General features: G+C 46.6%; 2 protein-coding genes and 1 long non-coding RNA gene across 7 annotated transcripts in view; 2 read left to right on the forward strand and 1 right to left on the reverse strand.

Moving 5' to 3' along the window:
* CFAP52 (cilia and flagella associated protein 52) overlaps nucleotides 1-15,038 on the forward strand; it is a 26,908-nt gene extending 11,870 nt beyond the window's left edge. For 3 of the 4 annotated variants that reach the window (XM_069603541.1, XM_069603542.1, XM_069603544.1), the window contains 7 exons: nucleotides 316-486; nucleotides 3,551-3,699; nucleotides 5,583-5,728; nucleotides 8,380-8,531; nucleotides 9,156-9,258; nucleotides 12,959-13,070; nucleotides 14,661-15,038. In XM_069603541.1, the coding sequence (XP_069459642.1) occupies nucleotides 316-486; nucleotides 3,551-3,699; nucleotides 5,583-5,728; nucleotides 8,380-8,531; nucleotides 9,156-9,258; nucleotides 12,959-13,070; nucleotides 14,661-14,836 (1,009 nt within the window). In that variant the 3' untranslated portion in view covers nucleotides 14,837-15,038. Of the gene's footprint in view, nucleotides 1-315; nucleotides 487-3,550; nucleotides 3,700-5,582; nucleotides 5,729-8,379; nucleotides 8,532-9,155; nucleotides 9,259-11,271; nucleotides 11,383-12,958; nucleotides 13,071-14,660 lie in introns of those variants that run through there. The other variant, XM_069603543.1, reaches the window with a different exon arrangement.
* LOC138447515 (uncharacterized) lies at nucleotides 10,601-17,706 on the reverse strand. Its single transcript, XR_011259865.1, has 3 exons — nucleotides 17,570-17,706; nucleotides 15,763-15,954; nucleotides 10,601-13,077 (listed from the first exon to the last, which is right to left on the reverse strand). It is a non-coding gene; the product is annotated as an uncharacterized lncRNA (long non-coding RNA).
* Nucleotides 17,046-18,345, forward strand: part of USP43 (ubiquitin specific peptidase 43) — a 48,742-nt gene continuing 47,442 nt past the window's right edge. For both annotated transcript variants that reach the window (XM_069603527.1, XM_069603528.1), the window contains exon 1: nucleotides 17,046-17,704. In XM_069603527.1, coding sequence (XP_069459628.1) covers nucleotides 17,204-17,704 — 501 coding nt within the window. In that variant the 5' untranslated portion in view covers nucleotides 17,046-17,203. The remainder of the gene's footprint in view (nucleotides 17,705-18,345) is intronic.

Here is an 18,345-nt window from a genome sequence, read left to right on the forward strand (position 1 = left end):
TTTACTGGCCATGGTCATTTGTACCCATTTATTTGCCTGGAATGTTCCCTGTATCTGAATCCTACTTGTGTTCCACCGCCCATTTAGAGGGACATCTCACTGTAAACTTCCTTGATTATCATAAACCACATGGGCCTCCCCCTTTGCTGACCATGGGCACTTGATATTCCAACTCCTGCCTTTCCAACTGTGTGATCTCCTTGAAGGCAGCACTCAGGTTCTTATGCCTGATATATATCCTCTATAATGCTTCAGACAGTTAATAAATGCTCATCAATTGAGTAAATCTTCTTTATCTTTTGCTTCTCCTTAAAGGAAAATCCAGTTAGAAGGTGGAATCACCTCTATCACACTTCGAGGGGAAGGACACCAGTTCTTTGTAGGAACAGAAGAATCACACATTTACCGTGTCAATTTCACTAATTTCAAAGAGACTCTCATCACGTCTTGTCACTTTGAATCTGTTGAGGACATTGTCTTCCCATTGTAAGTAGAAGAGTATAAAAGTGATAAGAATGTAGAGACTTGATGCCATGTGCAAGGAAATTTAATTTTATTAATAGATGTTTCACTTACTAACATAATCAATCATGATAAATTATAATGTAATTTACTCGGTTCTGTCTCACCACAGCAAAGATTTGAAACGGCAGACCAGTGTTACAGCTTGGTTACAACTCAGAGTTTTATTCAGCAAGCAAAGGATAGTACACCTTCAAGTCGTGAGGGTGGGCCGACCCCAAAGGAGAGGCCTCAATCCTTCTTGGCTTCCTCCATTTAATCATTTGTCTCCTCCCTGCTGAGCCTGCCCTATGCAATTGCGCTAGCCAAGAAGGGGGTGTGTTTGTCTCATCTGAAGTTCTCACTCCAATCCATGGATTTTCTTTTGTTCCATTTTCAAGGGCTGTTCCCTTTCTTTGTCTTTTAGCCACCACCCTTTTGGACTCCTTTTTCCTATTCTAACTACCTAACAATAATAAATTATTATTTTTTTCTCCATGAATTTTTCTATTGTAGTGAATTATGTTAATAGATTTTCTTTGGCTTTTACCAAGCAGCTACATTCATTTTATAATTCAAATTTGGGCCTCTTTGGAATGTTGGCTTTTCTAGTAAATTCATCATGGAAAGGGTGAACAGACTGGACAAACTTTTCTGTGTTTCCACTGCTGTCTAGAGTAAAACTTGGTAATGCCTTTTTTAAAACATCTTTCAAGTCGTTTGTTTGCACCCCTTGTGTCTTCCAGATTTGGCTTGCCTGATGGCAGTGAACCTAGTTGCTATATATATTGGTAAATCCCTCACAAGACAGTGAAACACATAACCATGAGCAGTTTTAATGTCAAACAGAGCTGCCATCAGAGTCTGTCATTATTTGCTTATGAAATCTATTTGTCTTTGGTGAGATTTGTCCCATAAAGTTGGTCACAGTGTTTGCTCTGAACTTCTTCAGTAATTCATTTGAATTTATAAGACTCAAGATCATTGTTGTATAGGCAGCAAGGCTCTTTGAAAACTTGGTCCTTGAGGTCACCAAATGTAGTTTTGGTTTCCTGAGCCTTTGTGATTAGGTTCCTCCTGTTTCTAATAGTGAAAATGGCTGGTGCCTCCCATCAGGCGAATTCTTATTTGAAAATTGGTCATTTCCTTTCTGCGTCACTTTTCCTCTCTTTTTCTAAGGAGCTTGGTAGAATCAATCTGTAAAATATTTGGTCCTGGTGTCTTTGTAAGGGTAAGTTTTTAAATGTCTTTTCAATTTCTTATGCAGTCTTTAATCTATTCAGGTTTCATACCCCTTTCTCTTTTTTTAACAGCTCTATTGAAATATAATTTACATATCATAAAATTCACCCTCTATACAATTCAATGGCTTTCTTAGGAGTATATTTACAGAGGTTTGCAACCATTATCATAATCTAATTTTAGAATATTTCATATCCCCCTAAAGAAACATCCTTTAGGGACTTCCCTGGTGGCTCAGATGGTAAAGCATCTGCCTGCAATACGGGAGACCCAGGTTCCATCCCTGGGTTGGGAAGATCTCCTGGAGAAGGAAATGGCAACCCACTCCAGTAGTCCTGCCTGGAGAATCCCAGGGACGGAGGAGCCTGGCAGGCTACAGTCCATAGGATCGCGAAGAGTCAGACACGACTGAGCACCTTCAATTCAATTCAAAGAAACATCCTAGTAGTCACTTTAAGCTTCTAAGGTTCAGCTTTCAGCCACCCAAACTAAGCACAGTTGGTGAATGTAGTCAGTTAAAAAAGCTCTCAGATTCATCCATATACTGCTGACCTCAAAAAGAGAATCTTAAAATTTTTTAAAAAGAAAGAAAAAAATAGAATTTAAAAAAGAAAAGTAGTGTCCTCTCTGGTCTCTGCCTCCTGTTTTTTTTTTTTTTTTTCCTCTCAAAGTTTCCTGCACCCCCCACGAGTAGAATTCAACTGGCACACAGGAATTGGGGCAGTTTTTAATAATCAGAATTTAGGTCTTCCTCTTATGATTCTCTTGCTGCCAGGGTTTTCCCTTTAAATTCCAAATGGCTTTTCCAGCCCCTTACCCTTTAGTCAGTGAGGCTGTGGTTTTTCTGCTACTTTTTTTCTGCGGTCATCATACCTAAGGAGTTTGGGGCACCTCTGGTTAGAAAATCACACAGTAATGATTCTTAACCCTTTCTAGTTGCACTTAAAAAAAAAGGTATTTATTTGTTTATTTGGCTGTGCCAGGTCTTAGTTGATCTTTGTTGCTGCATTCAGGATTTTTCTTTTTTTTTTAGTTGCGACATGTGGGATCTACCCAGGCCCCCTGCGTTGGGAGTATGGAGTCTTAGCCACTGAACCACCAGGGAAGTCCCCCAGTTACACTTTCACAAGAGGAAGCTCTTCTTGATTTCTGTCTATTTTAAAATATTTTCAGTGTCTTCGGGATTTGGCAGTCTTGTTATTGTGTTCATTTTATCTGGGTTTTATAATTGTTATCTGTGAGAAGGTTTGTGTGACGATTTCACCGCTCCAAAATGTGGTATTTTATTTACTAATTTTGGCCAAGCAGTGCGCCTTGTGGGATCTTAGTTCCCCAGCCAGGGACGAACCTGGGCCCCCAGCAGTGAAAGCTCCCAGTCCTAATAACTGGGCCACCAAGGAACTCCCCATCAAATGCCATTCTGCACAAGGAATCTGTAAGGCCATTAAGCCTGAGACAATAGGCATCTAAAAGCATCCTGGTGGCTTTCCTGGTGGCTCAGATGGTAAAGAATCTGCCTGCAATGTGGGAGACCCGGGTTCAATCCCTGGATTGGGAAGATTCCCCTGGAGAAGGAAATGGCAACCCACTCCAGTATTCTTGCCTGGATAATCCCATAGGCAGATTAGTCTGGCGGGCTACAGTCCATGGGGTTGCAAAGAGTCGGCACGACTGTGCAATTAACACTTTCAAAAAGCATCCTTCCCTACATCCTCAAGAAGCCCACTTTAACGCCAAACCTGCATCCGAGAAACACTGAGCGTCTTGCGCAGCTGCATGGCTCACTCTCCTGGTGACTTCTCTGCAGCGGCACCGCCGAGCTCTTTGCCACCTGCGCCAAGAAGGACATCCGAGTGTGGCACACGCTGACCAACAGGGAGCTGCTGCGGATTACCGTGCCCAACATGACCTGCCACGGCATCGATTTCATGCGGGACGGCAAGAGCATCATTTCCGGTAAGGTTGGCGCACCAGGTTTGACTTCCGCTTCCGGCTGTGGCTTTGGTTCTTGCCAGTCTTTTCCAACCAGGCTCTGCGTGAGGATGAACTGCCATGGCCTCCCACGGTCCGCTTGCTTGTCATCTAGCCTGTCTTTGGAACTCCCTTCCAGCTAGGATTCTTTCTGAGCTAGGAATTACTGAACAGCAATTTCTCTTACCCCGCATTGCTTCATATAGCATGTTGCTTTCTCTCTGGCCGGGAGAATTCAGTGATTCACCTCACAGGGTGGATTTGAGGCCTTAGTGAGTCCAGGGTTCTTGTGTGAGAACCCTTTTTTGTTGTTCAAGAGATTAAAAACCTGACTTTAAGTTATAGCTCCAAGGGAATTTATTTTTAATTCAGTTGATTATGTCATGCCAAAATATTTTAACATGAATTATAGACACCATGATATTCTATTTCTGAAGACTTCAGTATGCATCTCTGAAGATATTTTCCTATAAAATAATAATTTCTTAATATCGTCTATGTTCAATCCATGTATAAATTTCCCTAGCGCTCAAAAGTGAATTACTGGTTCACATCAATGAAAAGTCAAGTGAGTCTTTCAGTTCAGTTCAGTTCAGTCACTCAGTTGTGTCCGACTCTTTGCGACCCCATGAATCGCAGCACACCAGGCCTCCCTGTCCATCACCAACTCCCAGAGTTTAGGGGCAGGTATTAAAATGGTAATATCAGGGGAATTCCCTGGAAGCCCAGCCGTTAGGACTACATATTTCCACTGCAGAAGGCAACGGTTCGATCCCTGGTCAGGGAACTAAGATTGCATGTGCCTTGATGCAGCCAGAACAATCATAATAATAATATAAAATTGTGATATCAGGAACCATCTCACTGCCCTCTCTTCTTGGCTTGGTCTCCTTGTGCTGCTTCTACCCTGGGGCATGTTTTCTCCACATAGTGGTCCCCAGGAGCTCTTGGCTTGCATTCCACTTAGAGCTAACAAATCCTAGGGTCAAAAATCTTGGCATCAGCATCACTTCTCTTTTTGTCTGTACCAAAACCCTGTTTCTCCTGCTCCAATGGCTCCCTCTTCAGAGTATATCCAAGATTCCATGCATCTTATCATCTCCACCGTCATCTCAGTCACTACCACCATCTCTCTCCTAGATTATTCTAGTAGCTTCCTACCAGGACTCGTTGCTTCTACCCTCACCCATCACCCTTCTTCCATGATCTGCTCTCAACACAGAAGCCAGGGAATTCTTTAATTTGTAAGATTATGCCATTTCTAGTACTCAAAGGTTTTTTTTCCTTTTTAAGACTCTTTTTTTGGGGGCATGTGGACCACTTTTAGAGTCTTTATTGAATTTGTTACAATACTGCTTCTGTTTTACGTTTTGGTTTTTGGCCAGGAGGCATGTGGGATCTTGATGTTAGCTCCACAATGAGGGATTGAACCTGCACCCCCTGCATTAGGAGGCAAAGTCTTAACCACTAGACGGCCAGGGAAGTCCCCAGGGCTGACTTGCTTTTAAACAGAACTCTTCTGGAAGCTGACTGCTGATCCCTGGTTGACATCCCAGTTGCAATATCAACCATCTGGTTGAATGTGCAGGTTTTACAGCTCATGGGAGAGGTGGGGGTTGGCCTCCCCAACTTCTGTCTCCTGGGGTGGGGTGCACCAGGAGGCAGGGTTAGCTAAGGCGAGTCGTTCATTTCCTTTGAGAGGTATGGCCAGTTTGGGGAATCAGGGAAAAGAGGGCTGTGATTCCTGGCAGTGGGTGGGGGACTGGCCTCCTCCCTCTATCACCACCACTGTCCCCTCACATCCTGTCTCTCTCTTAGGATTTAGAGTATGCTCATCCTGCCTGCCTTCTCTTTCCCTTTCATGCCAGCGTGGGATGATGGTAGAATCCGAGCCTTCGCCCCGGAGACAGGCCGACTGATGTACGTTATTAACAATGCGCACAGGATTGGCGTGACCGCCGTCGCCACCACCAGTGACTGTAAAAGGGTCATCAGCGGTGGAGGAGAAGGGGAGGTACTGTTCTCCACAGCTGAATCTTTTAAAAATAGCCGCATATTCAGAGCAAATGCCCCGTTTGTTACTGTTGTTCAGTCAGCAAATTGTGTCTGACTCTTTGTGACCCCATGGACTGCAGCACACTAGGCTTTCCTGTCCCTCACCATCTCCTGGAGTTTACCCAAGTTCATGTCCATTGAATCGGTGATTCTGTCCAACCATTTCATCCTCTGTTGCCCTCAGTCTTTCAACTGCCCCATAACAGGACACTAATTTGATTTTTTTCATCTGTACTGGGAGTCAGGCAAGACCAAATTAAGATTTTGATGAAACTCTGAAGTCCATCATACATTAAAGTTCTAATAGTATAAATACACATATCAATATATTTGCTCCCAGAAAGGACATTTAGGATACAGACATGAAAGTGTTCTATATGGAATCGAGCTAGGGATCCAAGTTGGTGTTTTGCCAGAGGTTTGGAATACCTTTTTTTCCCTTTCAAAAACCATAGTGAAGTTGCTCAGTCATGCCTGATTGTTTGCGACCCCATGGATTGTAGCCTACCAGGCTCCTCGGTCCATGGGATTTTCCAGGCAAGAGTACTGGAGTGGGTTGCCATTTCTAAATTGTCTTTATCTTGTCTTTTAAAGGAAATGCCATTTTTGGACTCAGTTCTTTAATCTACCCATACACTTTGACCATCATCTAAAAATTATTACACTCAATCATTTTCTTGCATCATTTCAAGGAGCCTAAAATGTCTTTTCATACATCTCAGTGTCTCCCTTCCCCCTACTCCCCGTATTTTTTTTTTTCCATCCCAAAGCCTTCCTTCTCTCAACATAGAACATTACATTTTCCTTTCCTTTCTCCATGCTATCATAGGAATGACCTAAGGAGAAGAAAGAGACAGCATCTTCATATAGCCTCTGGCAGAGATCAGACCAAACCAGTTAGTGTCTGAGTGTTTTAGTTCTGGAGTCACATTCAATTTTCTCAAATTTTCTCAAATTTCACTCCCACCACTTCCAAGTTGTGTGACCTGGGCTGTGTGCTTTAACCTCTCCGTGATTCAGTGTCCTGTAAAAGTAAAGTGTGATGTGAAGATAGCAATTCTTATATTAATCAGATACTTTACACCCTTTCTTTTGCACTATGTCTTCAGAGGCTGGTGTGCCTTTCATGGCAGAGCATATCTTCTTCTGGACAAGGCCCTGCAGATGCTCCACAGACCCGCCCAGCCCTGAGCCATCTCCCTCCTCTCTGGACCCTTGTGGCTCCATCCCCTTCCGTCATTCCTGCAGCCTAGCTGTTGCTAACACCCGCAGCATCCTTGCTTGCTCCCTGAGCCTTTGGGGGCATCTGCCTTGCTGAGGAAGGCTTCCCAGGTGGCTCAGTGGTAAAGAATCCACCTGCCAATGCAGGAGACATGGGTTCGAGTCCTGGGTTGGGAAGATCCCCTGGAGAAGGGAATGGCAAGCCACTCTAGTATTCTTGCCTGGAGAATCCCACGGACAGAGGAGCCCAGTGGGCTGTAGTTCATGGGGTGGCAGAGTCAGACATGACTGAGCACACGCATGCACCCGCGTGGCTGAGGAGGGCTGCTGGAGGAACTTACACATGACAAATTGGTTGCCCCTGACCCTGGTTAGCAATCTTTTCACAGTCCCTCCTCCCATTTCCCATGGCTACTAAAGACCTTTCCTTTCAAGAGACATAGTCTTTAAGGTCTTTTTAGGTATGGGAGGCCAAGGCTGCTGGTCCACAGGTGTGTACTGATCTGAATGCAATCGTTGCTAAGATACACTTGAGTATTTTACTTCCATTTTCATTGGTAAATGGCCATTACTTGAGTTGTGAAGACCCTAGATTTCCATTTAGTTTTCGACTAGACTATGGGCTCTTTCATTGTCTTGTATCACTTACACAAAACGATTTCTGCTTTCCTTGTTTTTCCTAAGTCTAACACATTCATTATAGGAAGCATCTGACTGTGAGCATCTGACTACATGATAATGTTTTCTGGTCTAGCTGTGACAGCATGTTTATCCATTACAGGACCCACTGTTATAACCAAATAACTTTCCTTTTTACTTACCCTTTTTTAATTACAGTTAGGGCATCAGTTGTAAAATTTTGTGTGTAGGTAGTTGTATCACCTCTGCATTTCATTTCAAGTTGACAGAGGGGTATCAGACAATATTTGTTATTGAAAGTGGGTATTGACTTCAATGGGGTTGAGAACCACCGATTTTAAATGATTGAAACTGAGCAGCTTATGTGAAAGTTTAAATATGGCCATGGGTACCCAAGAGATTCCCTGATGGCACCAGAAATTTGATAGCAGTGCTCAGCAGAAATGAGCAGACATTATTATTTCACTCGGTTCAGCAGCAGCCCTTGCACTACTAGTTTTAGCAGCGGGGGCCTGGTAAATTTCTCAGCCCTAAAAGTAAAAATGGATGTAGGCTCCTGGTAGGCGTCTGCCTGGCTCCACGAAAGAATATTCCCGCCCTGCAACTTGATATCCCCACCCCACTCAACCAAGATGAGAACAGGGAATTAGAAAAACAAATCAGGCCCAGGAGGTGAGAACACTCTTGGGATCTGTTTTTCATCAGAAAGTCCCAAGTTGGAACTGAGAGCCTGTGCTTTGTGGCTTCCAGGTGAGGGTGTGGCACATAGGTCACCAGATCCAGAAGCTGGAGGAGGCACTGAAGGAGCACAAGTCCTCCGTGTCCTGCATCCGGGTGAAGAAGAGCAATGAGGAGTGCGTCACAGCCAGCACGGACGGCACCTGCATCATCTGGGACCTCGTGTAGGTACCAGTGATGGGGAGGACCATTGATGCAGAATACAGTCCCAGCTATTGAACTCGAGAGAAAACTCAAAGGGCAGAAACATGACTCTGGGCAACAGAAAAGGATGCGTCTCAGAAGCCATTCATCACCATGACTGTTGAGGGTTCACAGGTACTGGTGGAAAGGGCAGAGCTTCCAGGAAGAGCTGGACCTTAGAAGTTTCTGGATGGTTAGGGAAGTAGCTCTCTAGATACACAAAGCAAGACATGGTTTAACTTACACTAATGCAACTCCCTGGCTCAGTGGTAAAGGATCCGCCTTCCAAAAAGGAAACACTTGTTCAATCCCTGGGTCAGGAAGATCTCCCAGAGAAGGAAATGGCAACCCACTTTAGTATTCTTGCCTGGAGAATCCCATGAACAGAGGAGCCTGGCAGACTATGGTCCATGGGGTTGCAAGGAGTTTGACATGACTTAATGACTAAATAACAATAATGCAACTCCCCAAGAAATGTGTAAATATCGATTCTTCTTCCATAGACCAGATGCCTGAGTGGCCATGTCACAGGCTAGGCTCTACTGGTAAATAAGATTTCTCAGGAAGAGAATAGTGATTTCACAGCTGTTGGATCTGTTTTTCAGGCGTCTTAGGAGGAATCAGATGATCCTGGCTAACACCTTATTCCAATGTGTCTGTTACCACCCAGAGGAGTTCCAGATCATCACCAGTGGCACAGACAGAAAGGTAAGGGTTGGGACCCTTCTGGTTCAAGAGAAGGGCCGTGGTGCCTCGTGGCCACGGGTGCAGGCTCTGGAGCCAAGCCACGTCAGTTCGGAGGATGGGAGCGCTGGTGATCCTCTGTGTCACTTTGGAAATGCTGTGCCATTTCCTTGGGTGCCTATGCTTCATTGTCTGCAAAATGGACGTGACGACACCACTGACCTCATGGATTACAGTCATGCTTGACTTTAATCAAGCTTGTTTTCATATAGTGTGAAAGTGAAAGTTGCTCAGTCATGGCTGACTCTTTGTGACCCCATGGACTATATAGTCCATGGAATTCTCCAGGCCAGAATATGCAGTGGGTAGCCTTTCCCTTCTCCAGGGGATCTTCCCAACCTGGGGATCGAACCCAGGTCTCCTGCATTATAGACAGATTCTTTACCAGCTGAGCCACAATGCTAAAAGCTGAGGGTGAGGGCCGGCACAGAGCAGGCACTTAATAAGTACTGGTTTTGATTATGAGGAAATTTTTAGGGCTGGAATGGAAGTGCTGTGTCCAAAGCAGTTGTCATTTGATTAAATTCAAATTGAATGACAATGGAGCTAATCTCTCAACACTTCGTGCTATGAGTGAGTGCTCAGTCCTGTCCAACTCTTTGCGACCCCATGGACTGTAGCCCGCGAGGCTCCTCTGTCCACGGGATTCTCCAGGCAAGCATACTGGAGTGGGTGGCTGTTTCCTCCTCCAGGGCATCTTCTTGAGCCAGGGATCAAATGCAGTGTCTCCTGCATTGCAGGTGCATTCTTTACCCACTGAGCCACCTGGGAAGCCCTCATCACCCTACTTCATCAATATGTTAAAAATCTCTTTAGCTGAGGGGGTCCATGTCCTTGGGTGGAAATCGGCCCTTCTTTTGGAGGGGGGGGAACATTTCCCCCTCAGAGTGAGCAAGAAGCTTCAGGAGAGAGGGACAGGGAAGCTGGTTGAGGGAGGAGGGTGTCTCCCATCCGGCCAGCCACATCAGATACGTCAGATCTTGGCCTGATTCCTTGCCAATCCAGGTATTGGGTTTGGATACCCCTAATTTAGTCTTTGAGATGCCTTTGAGATAATTGAAGAGGAGGTTGCCTATTAATTGTTTTGCCAGCTGCAGTCTAAGATAATGGAGTGAAAAGTATAAAAATAGCATGGGAAAAGTTCTGAAGGGACTTGCCCTCCCCACCCCCATGCCCATAAATTTGAATCCAGAAGTGGGGTTTTTTTCTGTTTAAGCTTCCCAGGTGAGTGGGAACTGCAGCCTGAAGACCCTTTCACTGAGGCAGTCCTAGCGTGGGTTGGAAAAGAATTTCCAGACACAGAGCATTTCAGAAAGGAGTGAGTTTATTAAGAACAAAGCACAGATACGGTGGGCACTGTGAGCGCAGCGGGCCAGTCTCACAACAGGCCCAGGAGAGTCGACCGTTTTCATGAGTTAACAGCCAATTTTTATAGCCTCAAGACAAAGAAAATTCCTGGGGGAAAGCTAGCATCAAGTGGTTGGTTGCAGCGCTATAGGGTGTTTACTGGAGTGGGCATCTTTGTCTAACTGGGAGTCAAGAAGCTTGTTAGTGATAATCAGGGGCTTTTGGCAATGGTTACCAAGGGGCTCAACTTCAGAGGTGTCCTTGGTTCTGGGCTATACTTCCATGGCCTTGGTACAAGGCCTTGCATCTGTGATCTGGGGGCAGGATTCAACAACTTTGTCATAAAAACCCAAGGAAGGCTGCCTGAACCAACCAGACAGAATGTTCTGGGAAGGCATGGAGAGCTGCATCCTTTCCAGTCTCTGGGCTGCTAGTTTCTTTGTGTCTCATCTGTCCAAATTGGCCCACACCTGCCCATCCCCTAACGCATGCTTGACTTGCAGTCCAAGTGGACTTCCTCTGGGAACTAGGATGGATGGATGTTAAGGAGCTAATCACAACATCATTATAAATGCTCTGCTATACGATTCGTATCATTTCTAAATTAGGGTCATATCTGCTGTATTCTAGGTTTCAGCTTATGAGACTTGAAACAGTCCATCTCCCTCTTATTTGAATTTTGACCAGACTATTCCAACCATAAATCACAAATCTGTCAAACTAAGCACTGGGGACATGACAGTGTCCCTGCTGTCATGGAGGCAACTTGCTTTCTGTATTAATTTTGGGTGGGAGGGGATGGACTTGAACAGTACACATGTGACAGGGTCCATGAATGAGCAATGAGTAATAAGTGACCAAGATAATACAAGATGGTGAAAGAGCTAAAAATACATAGATCCGGTTATAGGATACTGGCTGAGAGAAGGAGACTGCTTTAGGGAGGCTGGTCAGCGAGGGCCCCTTAAGGCAGTGACACTTGAGCTGAGGCCTCAGTGCCAGGGGGACGTAGCCATGCTTTGATCTCAGGGAAGACCACTTCTGGCAGAGGACCCTCAGGAAAGCCCAGCTGAAGACCACTTTGACTTCATTGGTCAAGGAAACTGGTAGTCAAGCACTAAGGACTTACATGGATGTGATTCCTGAGAAACAAAGATTTTCGGCATGCCCCGCCCCCCCCCCCCCTGCTTTTTTTGTTCTCACTATGTGGCATGTGGGATCTTAGTTCCCCAACCAGGGATTGAACCTGCGTCCCCTGCAGGGGAAGCACAGAGTCTTAACCACTGGACTGACTACCAAGGAAATCCCCTCAGCATGCGCTTACACTTCCTTATGCTTTTAGTCTGAAAACTGAAATTTATTGTTACAGCAATCCAGCATCCACAGAAATCATAAAAAAAAGAAAAGAAAAAAATTTTAAATAGCATACACAATTTCTAGCTAAATTCAGAGGAACATAGATTCCTGGTGTTCATGACTGAAATACAGCAAGTGTCCATTAACACGAAAGACGGAGAAAGTTCCAGGTGTAATACATACCTAAGTTCCCACTCCCAATTTCCGGTCAAGGGCTCTTTTGTTTAGAAAGAAATTTTATTTTTGAACAGGTTGTACATTGACAAGGTTCAAAGTTCAATAAAGTATAAAAGCAGTATATTCAGAGAAAAACCGTCTCTCTTTGAGCTCCTGTCTTCCATCCACCCCTAACCTAGTTTCATGGCCCAGGAAGGTGGCAGGGGGTAATATAATCAGTTTCTGTTTAAACCCGTCCCTGCAAAATCTTCTGTTGCTTTGAGTCTGAAGAGAAGGTGGGGATAAGTGTGGGGTGAGGAAGAAGGAGGGCCAGCCACAGCGAGAGCTGACTTTGTAAGGCCCAGTCTCCAGAATTCTGCAGAACCGCTCATTCTCCAAGCTGAAGGCCCTAAAGAAATTTCATTTCCCCTCCTGCCAAGCCTAAAGAAAGCTTTGCTCTCCTCCTTTAAGTGCAGAATTGTGTACTGGCCGGTTTCTTCTTCCCTTTACAGCTTCCTCCAGGCTCAATCTGCTCCATCTAACCAAAAAGCGCTCTCTGTCTCAATCCAGTTTACCAGCATATCAACATCTCTTTAAATAGAATGCAAATTTAAAAGCCACTCCTAAAAATATTAAAATGATTTCTCCATCCCCTGCCTTAGCCTATTTATAATGTCAGCCGATACATCATCCCTGGGTATATTTCTGCTGCCTGCTATATAAAGTAGAACCTTCGTTTGCTGGCGTGTGCTTGGATGATTCCACTGAGCTGAATCCTGCCCTGTGCTTCATTCTCCAATTCCAGATTGCTTACTGGGAAGTGTTCGATGGCTCGGTCATCAGAGAGCTGGATGGCTCCTTGTCCGGGGCTGTCAACGGCATGGACATCACAGTGGAAGGGGTGCACTTTGTCACAGGTCAGTCCTGGGATCAGAGAAGAAAGCCAAGCTTAGCTTATTTAAATGGAAACCTGGAATTCCCTGGCCGGGGGGCAACTGGGGTGACTCCAGAAGGGTCTAAAGGGCAATGTGGTTAGATTCAGTCCTGCGTGCTGCAGCCTGTGTGGCTGGGAAAGAAAAATCCAGAAGTCACATTTCAATGAGAAGACACATTTGCCTAAGAGCCTGCTGCTGCTGCTGCTGCTAAGTTGCTTCAGTCGTGTCCGACTCTGTGCGACCCCATAGACAGCAGCCCACTAGGCGCCCCCGTCCCTGGGATTCTCCAGGCAAGAGTACTGGAGTGGGTTGCCATTTCCTTCTCCAATGCATGAAAGTGAAAAGTGAAAGTGAAGTCGCTCAGTCGTGTCCGACTCTTCGAGACCCCATGGACTGCAGCCTACCAGGCTCCTCCTCCCTCCATGGGATTTTCCAGGCAAGAGTACTTGAGTGGGGTGCCATCGCCTTTTCCGTACAAGCCTGAGGGGCACAAATAAAAACTAAGCTTCCACTGTTTGCTTTTTCTTTGTGATGGGCAGCAGTGATATGTGCTAAGTCACTTTAGTCATGTCTGACTCTTTGTAACCCCATGGACCGTAGCTCACCAGGCCCTTCTGTCCATAGGATTCTCCAGACAAGAATACTGGAGTGGATTGCCGTGCCCTCCTCCAGGGAATCTTCCCAACCCAGGGATCAAACCTTGTCTCTTAGGTCTCCTGCATTGGCAGGCGGGTTCTTTACAACTAGCACTACCTGGGAAGCCCTATTTCAATTTAAAAAAAGATAAAAATAGGCCTTTACATAGACTGGGCTATCCAGCCTGCCTTGCTGTAATGTTTCCTACTGAAGTCTTCAATGCCAGGCTTTTCAACCAGTATGTCCAGGGGGCATTTGCTACACAATGTGCCTGCCCATTGCAACAGCATCAGTCTTATTTCTTGCAGCCTCTTTGAGTCTTCAGGATAGTAACCAATTAACATTCTAAATCAATGAAAGTTTCACAGATATATTTACATAAAGTGAAGTCACTCAGTTGTGTCCAACTCTTTGCAACCCCGTGGACTGTATAGCCCACCAGGCTTCTCCGTCCATGGGATTCTCCAGGCAAGAATACTGGAGTGGGTTGCCATTTCCTTCTCCAGGGGATCTTTCCGACTCAGGGATCGAACCCAGGTCTCCTGCATTGTGAGCAGACGCTTTAACCTCTGAGCCACCAGGGAAGCCCATATTTAAGCAGGATATAAAAGTAGACACGGTATAATCCCAATCACATATTCAGCTGTGTATCTATGTAACTTACAGAGAAAAGACCAGAAGGAACTAAACCAAGAAGTTAGTAATTGTTATCTCTGGATGGTGGGATCAAGGGTGATGTCATCTTTTTACTTTTTTTCCCCTATTTACTGCAACAGATCTAGATTTTTCCCAGTCAAGGAAGAGTGTTTATAAAGATAGGTTTTTCTTCCTTTAAATCATCACATGGGGAATGTATTGAATGATCATTTTTTAAAATCAGGACTGTTTTCTCTCTGTCCTGTTGCAGCCATGCCATATAACTGTTTTCTTTTTCAGGTGGAAATGACCATCTGGTCAAGGTTTGGGATTACAATGAGGGTGAAGTGACCCATGTTGGGGTGGGACACAGCGGCAACATCACCCGCATCCGGATAAGTCCAGGAAATCAGTACATCGTTAGCGTGAGTGCCGACGGGGCCATTTTGAGGTGGAAATACCCATTTCCCTCATGAAGCAGCAGAGATCTCCTGGATCCACAGCATCAATTACCATCTTGTTGAAGAAGCCTGAGACTCCTAGACTAATCTTGCTTTCTCATATCTGTGTTTTTGTTCTTTGACCAAAATATTTTATCTACAAGTTTCTCCTTTCCTTTATAGAATGCAGTGCACATTCTTGAATTGTATATTAAAATTGAGATGTGTTCAAGAATAATTAATCTAGACTGTTTATTTTTTCATTATGAGTAAATTCCCAGTCGTTGGTTTCCTATCCTAATCTGTTCCATGAGTCTGCAAACCCCACAGCCCTTCCTCACAATTTGTCTGCAGATAATCATTGCTGTTATTCTCTGAAAAGAAAGAAGGTGAGTTTACTTTCTTTTTAAAAAAATCTATTTTGAATTGAAGGATAATTGCTTTATAATATTTTGTTGGTTTCTGCCATATGTCAACATGAATCAGCTATAGGTATACATATGAGTTTACTTTCTTAATCAGCATTTCATTGGTCAAACTGCCTGGGGCAAGATGTGGGTTTGAGTCCAGATCTTGGGTAGGGTTTTTGTTTTGTTTTAACTTTCTGATACTCTGTTTTATAAAGTAAGAATATTGGAGTGGGTAGCCATTCCCTTTTCCAGGGGATCTTCCCAACCCAGGGATCAAACCCACGTCTCCTGCATTGCAAGGGGATTCTTTACCATCTGAGGCACCAGGGAAGCCCCAAAACAAGAATATCTGCTCCAAAAAGTATTGTTATAATTAAGTGAAATAATATATTAAAGCATCAGCAGAATTCATGACACAGAGCAGAAAGTTAAATATGAATTGTGCTTTCTAAAATAAAAATGTAAGTTAGGGACCTTGAGGGTGATTATCAAAGGTGAAATTTGATAGGTGCTTTTCTGGAATTGAGTATAAAATCTTTTTCTTCTGCTTACCATTAGAAAGGTGATGGAACTTGTTTATTGACGATCCAACCCAGTATCCTTTTCCAGGGAAAGTAGACGAAGGCATTTTTTCAGAAACACGTCAAGTTTCTAATTCACAAAACAATGTTTTGTTCTGGGCATATTCCTTGTTCTTTAATACTTCTTCTTCTTCTTTCTTTCATCAGGTAACCTGCTGCTACCCTATTTGATATGTCAAGGTAGATATTTAATAAATGATGACCACATATCCATCAAACAATAAGTAACATTTCAGGGCACTGATGTAATGACGCATCCTGCTGATCTCTTGTTGAGTTAGAAATGGATGAGAAATTCACTTTGCAAGACTTCGCCGGATTAATTATAAACCTGACAGTTACAGGACAGGTGAGCGGAGTCCCCCAGCGAATCCAGGGAGAGGCTATACCAAGTCAATTCTTATTGGGTAGCAATCCAGTTAGGATTTTGCTTTAAGGAGTGAAAGTGCGACCACGTAGGGGGCGCGCCAGGGAGCCGGAAAACTTCCTCGTAAGCAAATACTGAGGTTGGAAAAGAGCTAAACTGCGGGATTGGCAGAACCCGGCTTCAGTTCCGGTTTCCCTGTTTACGGGTCTGTGGCCTCAGCCCATGGCGTTAACCTCTGAGCCCGTTTCTCCACCAAGTTAAACTGAGGATGATAAGGTCTCGCTTGCAAGTTTTTGATAAACTCTGGTCTGTAATTTAAACAAGCAAACCACGGCCACCCCGGGTGTTTTCTACACATGCCTCCCAGTTCTGGTCTCAGGATGGCGGGTCCCGCAAACACTGCCTCCCCAGCGGGGCAGACGGGCTGGAAAGGAGGTGGTGCTACTTGTCCGCACACACCTGAGCCTGCGGAGGAGCCTGCGGAGGAACCAGCGGTTCCAAAGCGCTCCCCACCCGGTCGCTGCTCCCTGTGCGCGTCTCTCACTACGCCCGCGGCTACCCTTTGGGAAGGCTTCACCTTCGCCCGGACGTCATTCCAAGAAACTTAGCAAGAGCTAGGGCTTTGCAATTTACGAGGGCGTTCATATTTATCATTCCTCTATTATTTTCACGGCTTGAAGGCTGGGAGAGGACTAAGAGCAGAGGTTAAATTTGGGTCGGTAGGTTTAGGAGAGATAAGGAAAGGGGAGGAAAGCTGAAAGCCAAGCCCCAGTGCTTTGATTCCCGGTCCGAGCGGCGGGGGCGGGACCCGGAGGCGGGTGGGGGTGGCGGGGCGCTGCCCGGGGCGGTCTCCGCAGCCGGATTCCCGCGCGGGGCGGGGCAGCCCCGCCCTTAGCTCCGCCTCCGCCCGGTCCCGGCACACCTGGCCCGCAGGTAGCCGGCGCCTGGGCACCTTTCCGAGCCTGAAAGGGGCTGCCGGCGGCTCGTCCGCCTGGGGTCCCCGGGGGTTGGAGGCTTGGTTCCGGGAGGGGCGCCGGCAGGAGCCATGGACCCAAGCGCGGGGGCCGCGGCCGGAGAGGGGCCGCCCGCTCCCCGGCCCCGCCGCCGCCGCTCCCTGCGCCGCCTGTTCGGCCGCTTCCTGCTGGCGCTGGGAAGTCGCTCCCGCCCTGGGGACTCGCCGCCCCGGGCCCGACCCCAGCCCCAGTCAGGACACGGCGATGGCGACGGGGAGGGGGGCTTTGAGGGCCCGGATCCCGCCGCGCCCGGAAGCCCCGGGGAGGAGCGCCCGCCCGGACCCCAGCCCCAGCTCCCCGCCGGCGACGGGGCGCGGCCCCCGGGAGCGCAGGGCTTGAAGAACCACGGCAACACCTGTTTCATGAACGCCGTGGTGCAGTGTCTGAGCAACACCGACCTGCTGGCCGAGTTCCTGGCGCTAGGGCGCTACCGGGCGGAGCCCGGCCGCGCCGAGGTCACCGAGCAGCTGGCGGCGCTGGTGCGCGCGCTCTGGACGCGCGAATACACGCCCCAACTTTCCGCCGAGTTCAAGGTAGGCAGCGCCCGGCGGCCTCCAGTCCTCGCCGCTCGGCGGCAGCCGCGCTCCGGCCTTTCGCGTTTCCCTTCTGGACAAGTGGGTGCTCCATCAGGAAGGGGGCTTCTTGGGGACTTCTCGAGATGACAGTTACCAGTTCAGCCTGGGATTATCGCTTTTGTTTTGAGCTGACTAGTGTGTTAGCGCTTGAGGAGGGGGAGTGCCGGGAGCCGGTAGGTTTAAGTGTATACGGCATTTCTGTGTTCAGCAAACGCTAGGTGAAGCCTCGGCGGGTTGGTTCTCACGCCAGGTTCGGAGTTTCCAATCTGGTTTCCAATGCGGTGCGGGGAGTCAGACTTTCAAGGCCAGGGCCTGGGAGGAAGGAGATGAATGAAGAGAAGGACGCACCCAGGCCAAGGTCTAGGAATAATCCAGGGAGAGGAACAGCAAGTATCAAGACCAGAGGCCTGAAGGAGCTGAGAGTTGGAGGCATCAAAGAAAACCAGGGTGGCTGTTGCCTAGGAGAGCAGAGTGGGGTGGAGATGAAGTTGACCAGATCATGTAAGGTTTCGGAGGCAGTGGTAAGGAGTTTGGATTTCAGTCTAAGCCCAGCGCAAGCTGAGGACCTGTGTGCCAGGTACTGCACTGAGTGCCAGGGA

Source organism: Ovis canadensis, chromosome 11 (assembly GCF_042477335.2).
Source record: "Ovis canadensis isolate MfBH-ARS-UI-01 breed Bighorn chromosome 11, ARS-UI_OviCan_v2, whole genome shotgun sequence".
Classification (NCBI taxonomy): Eukaryota; Metazoa; Chordata; class Mammalia; order Artiodactyla; family Bovidae; genus Ovis; species Ovis canadensis.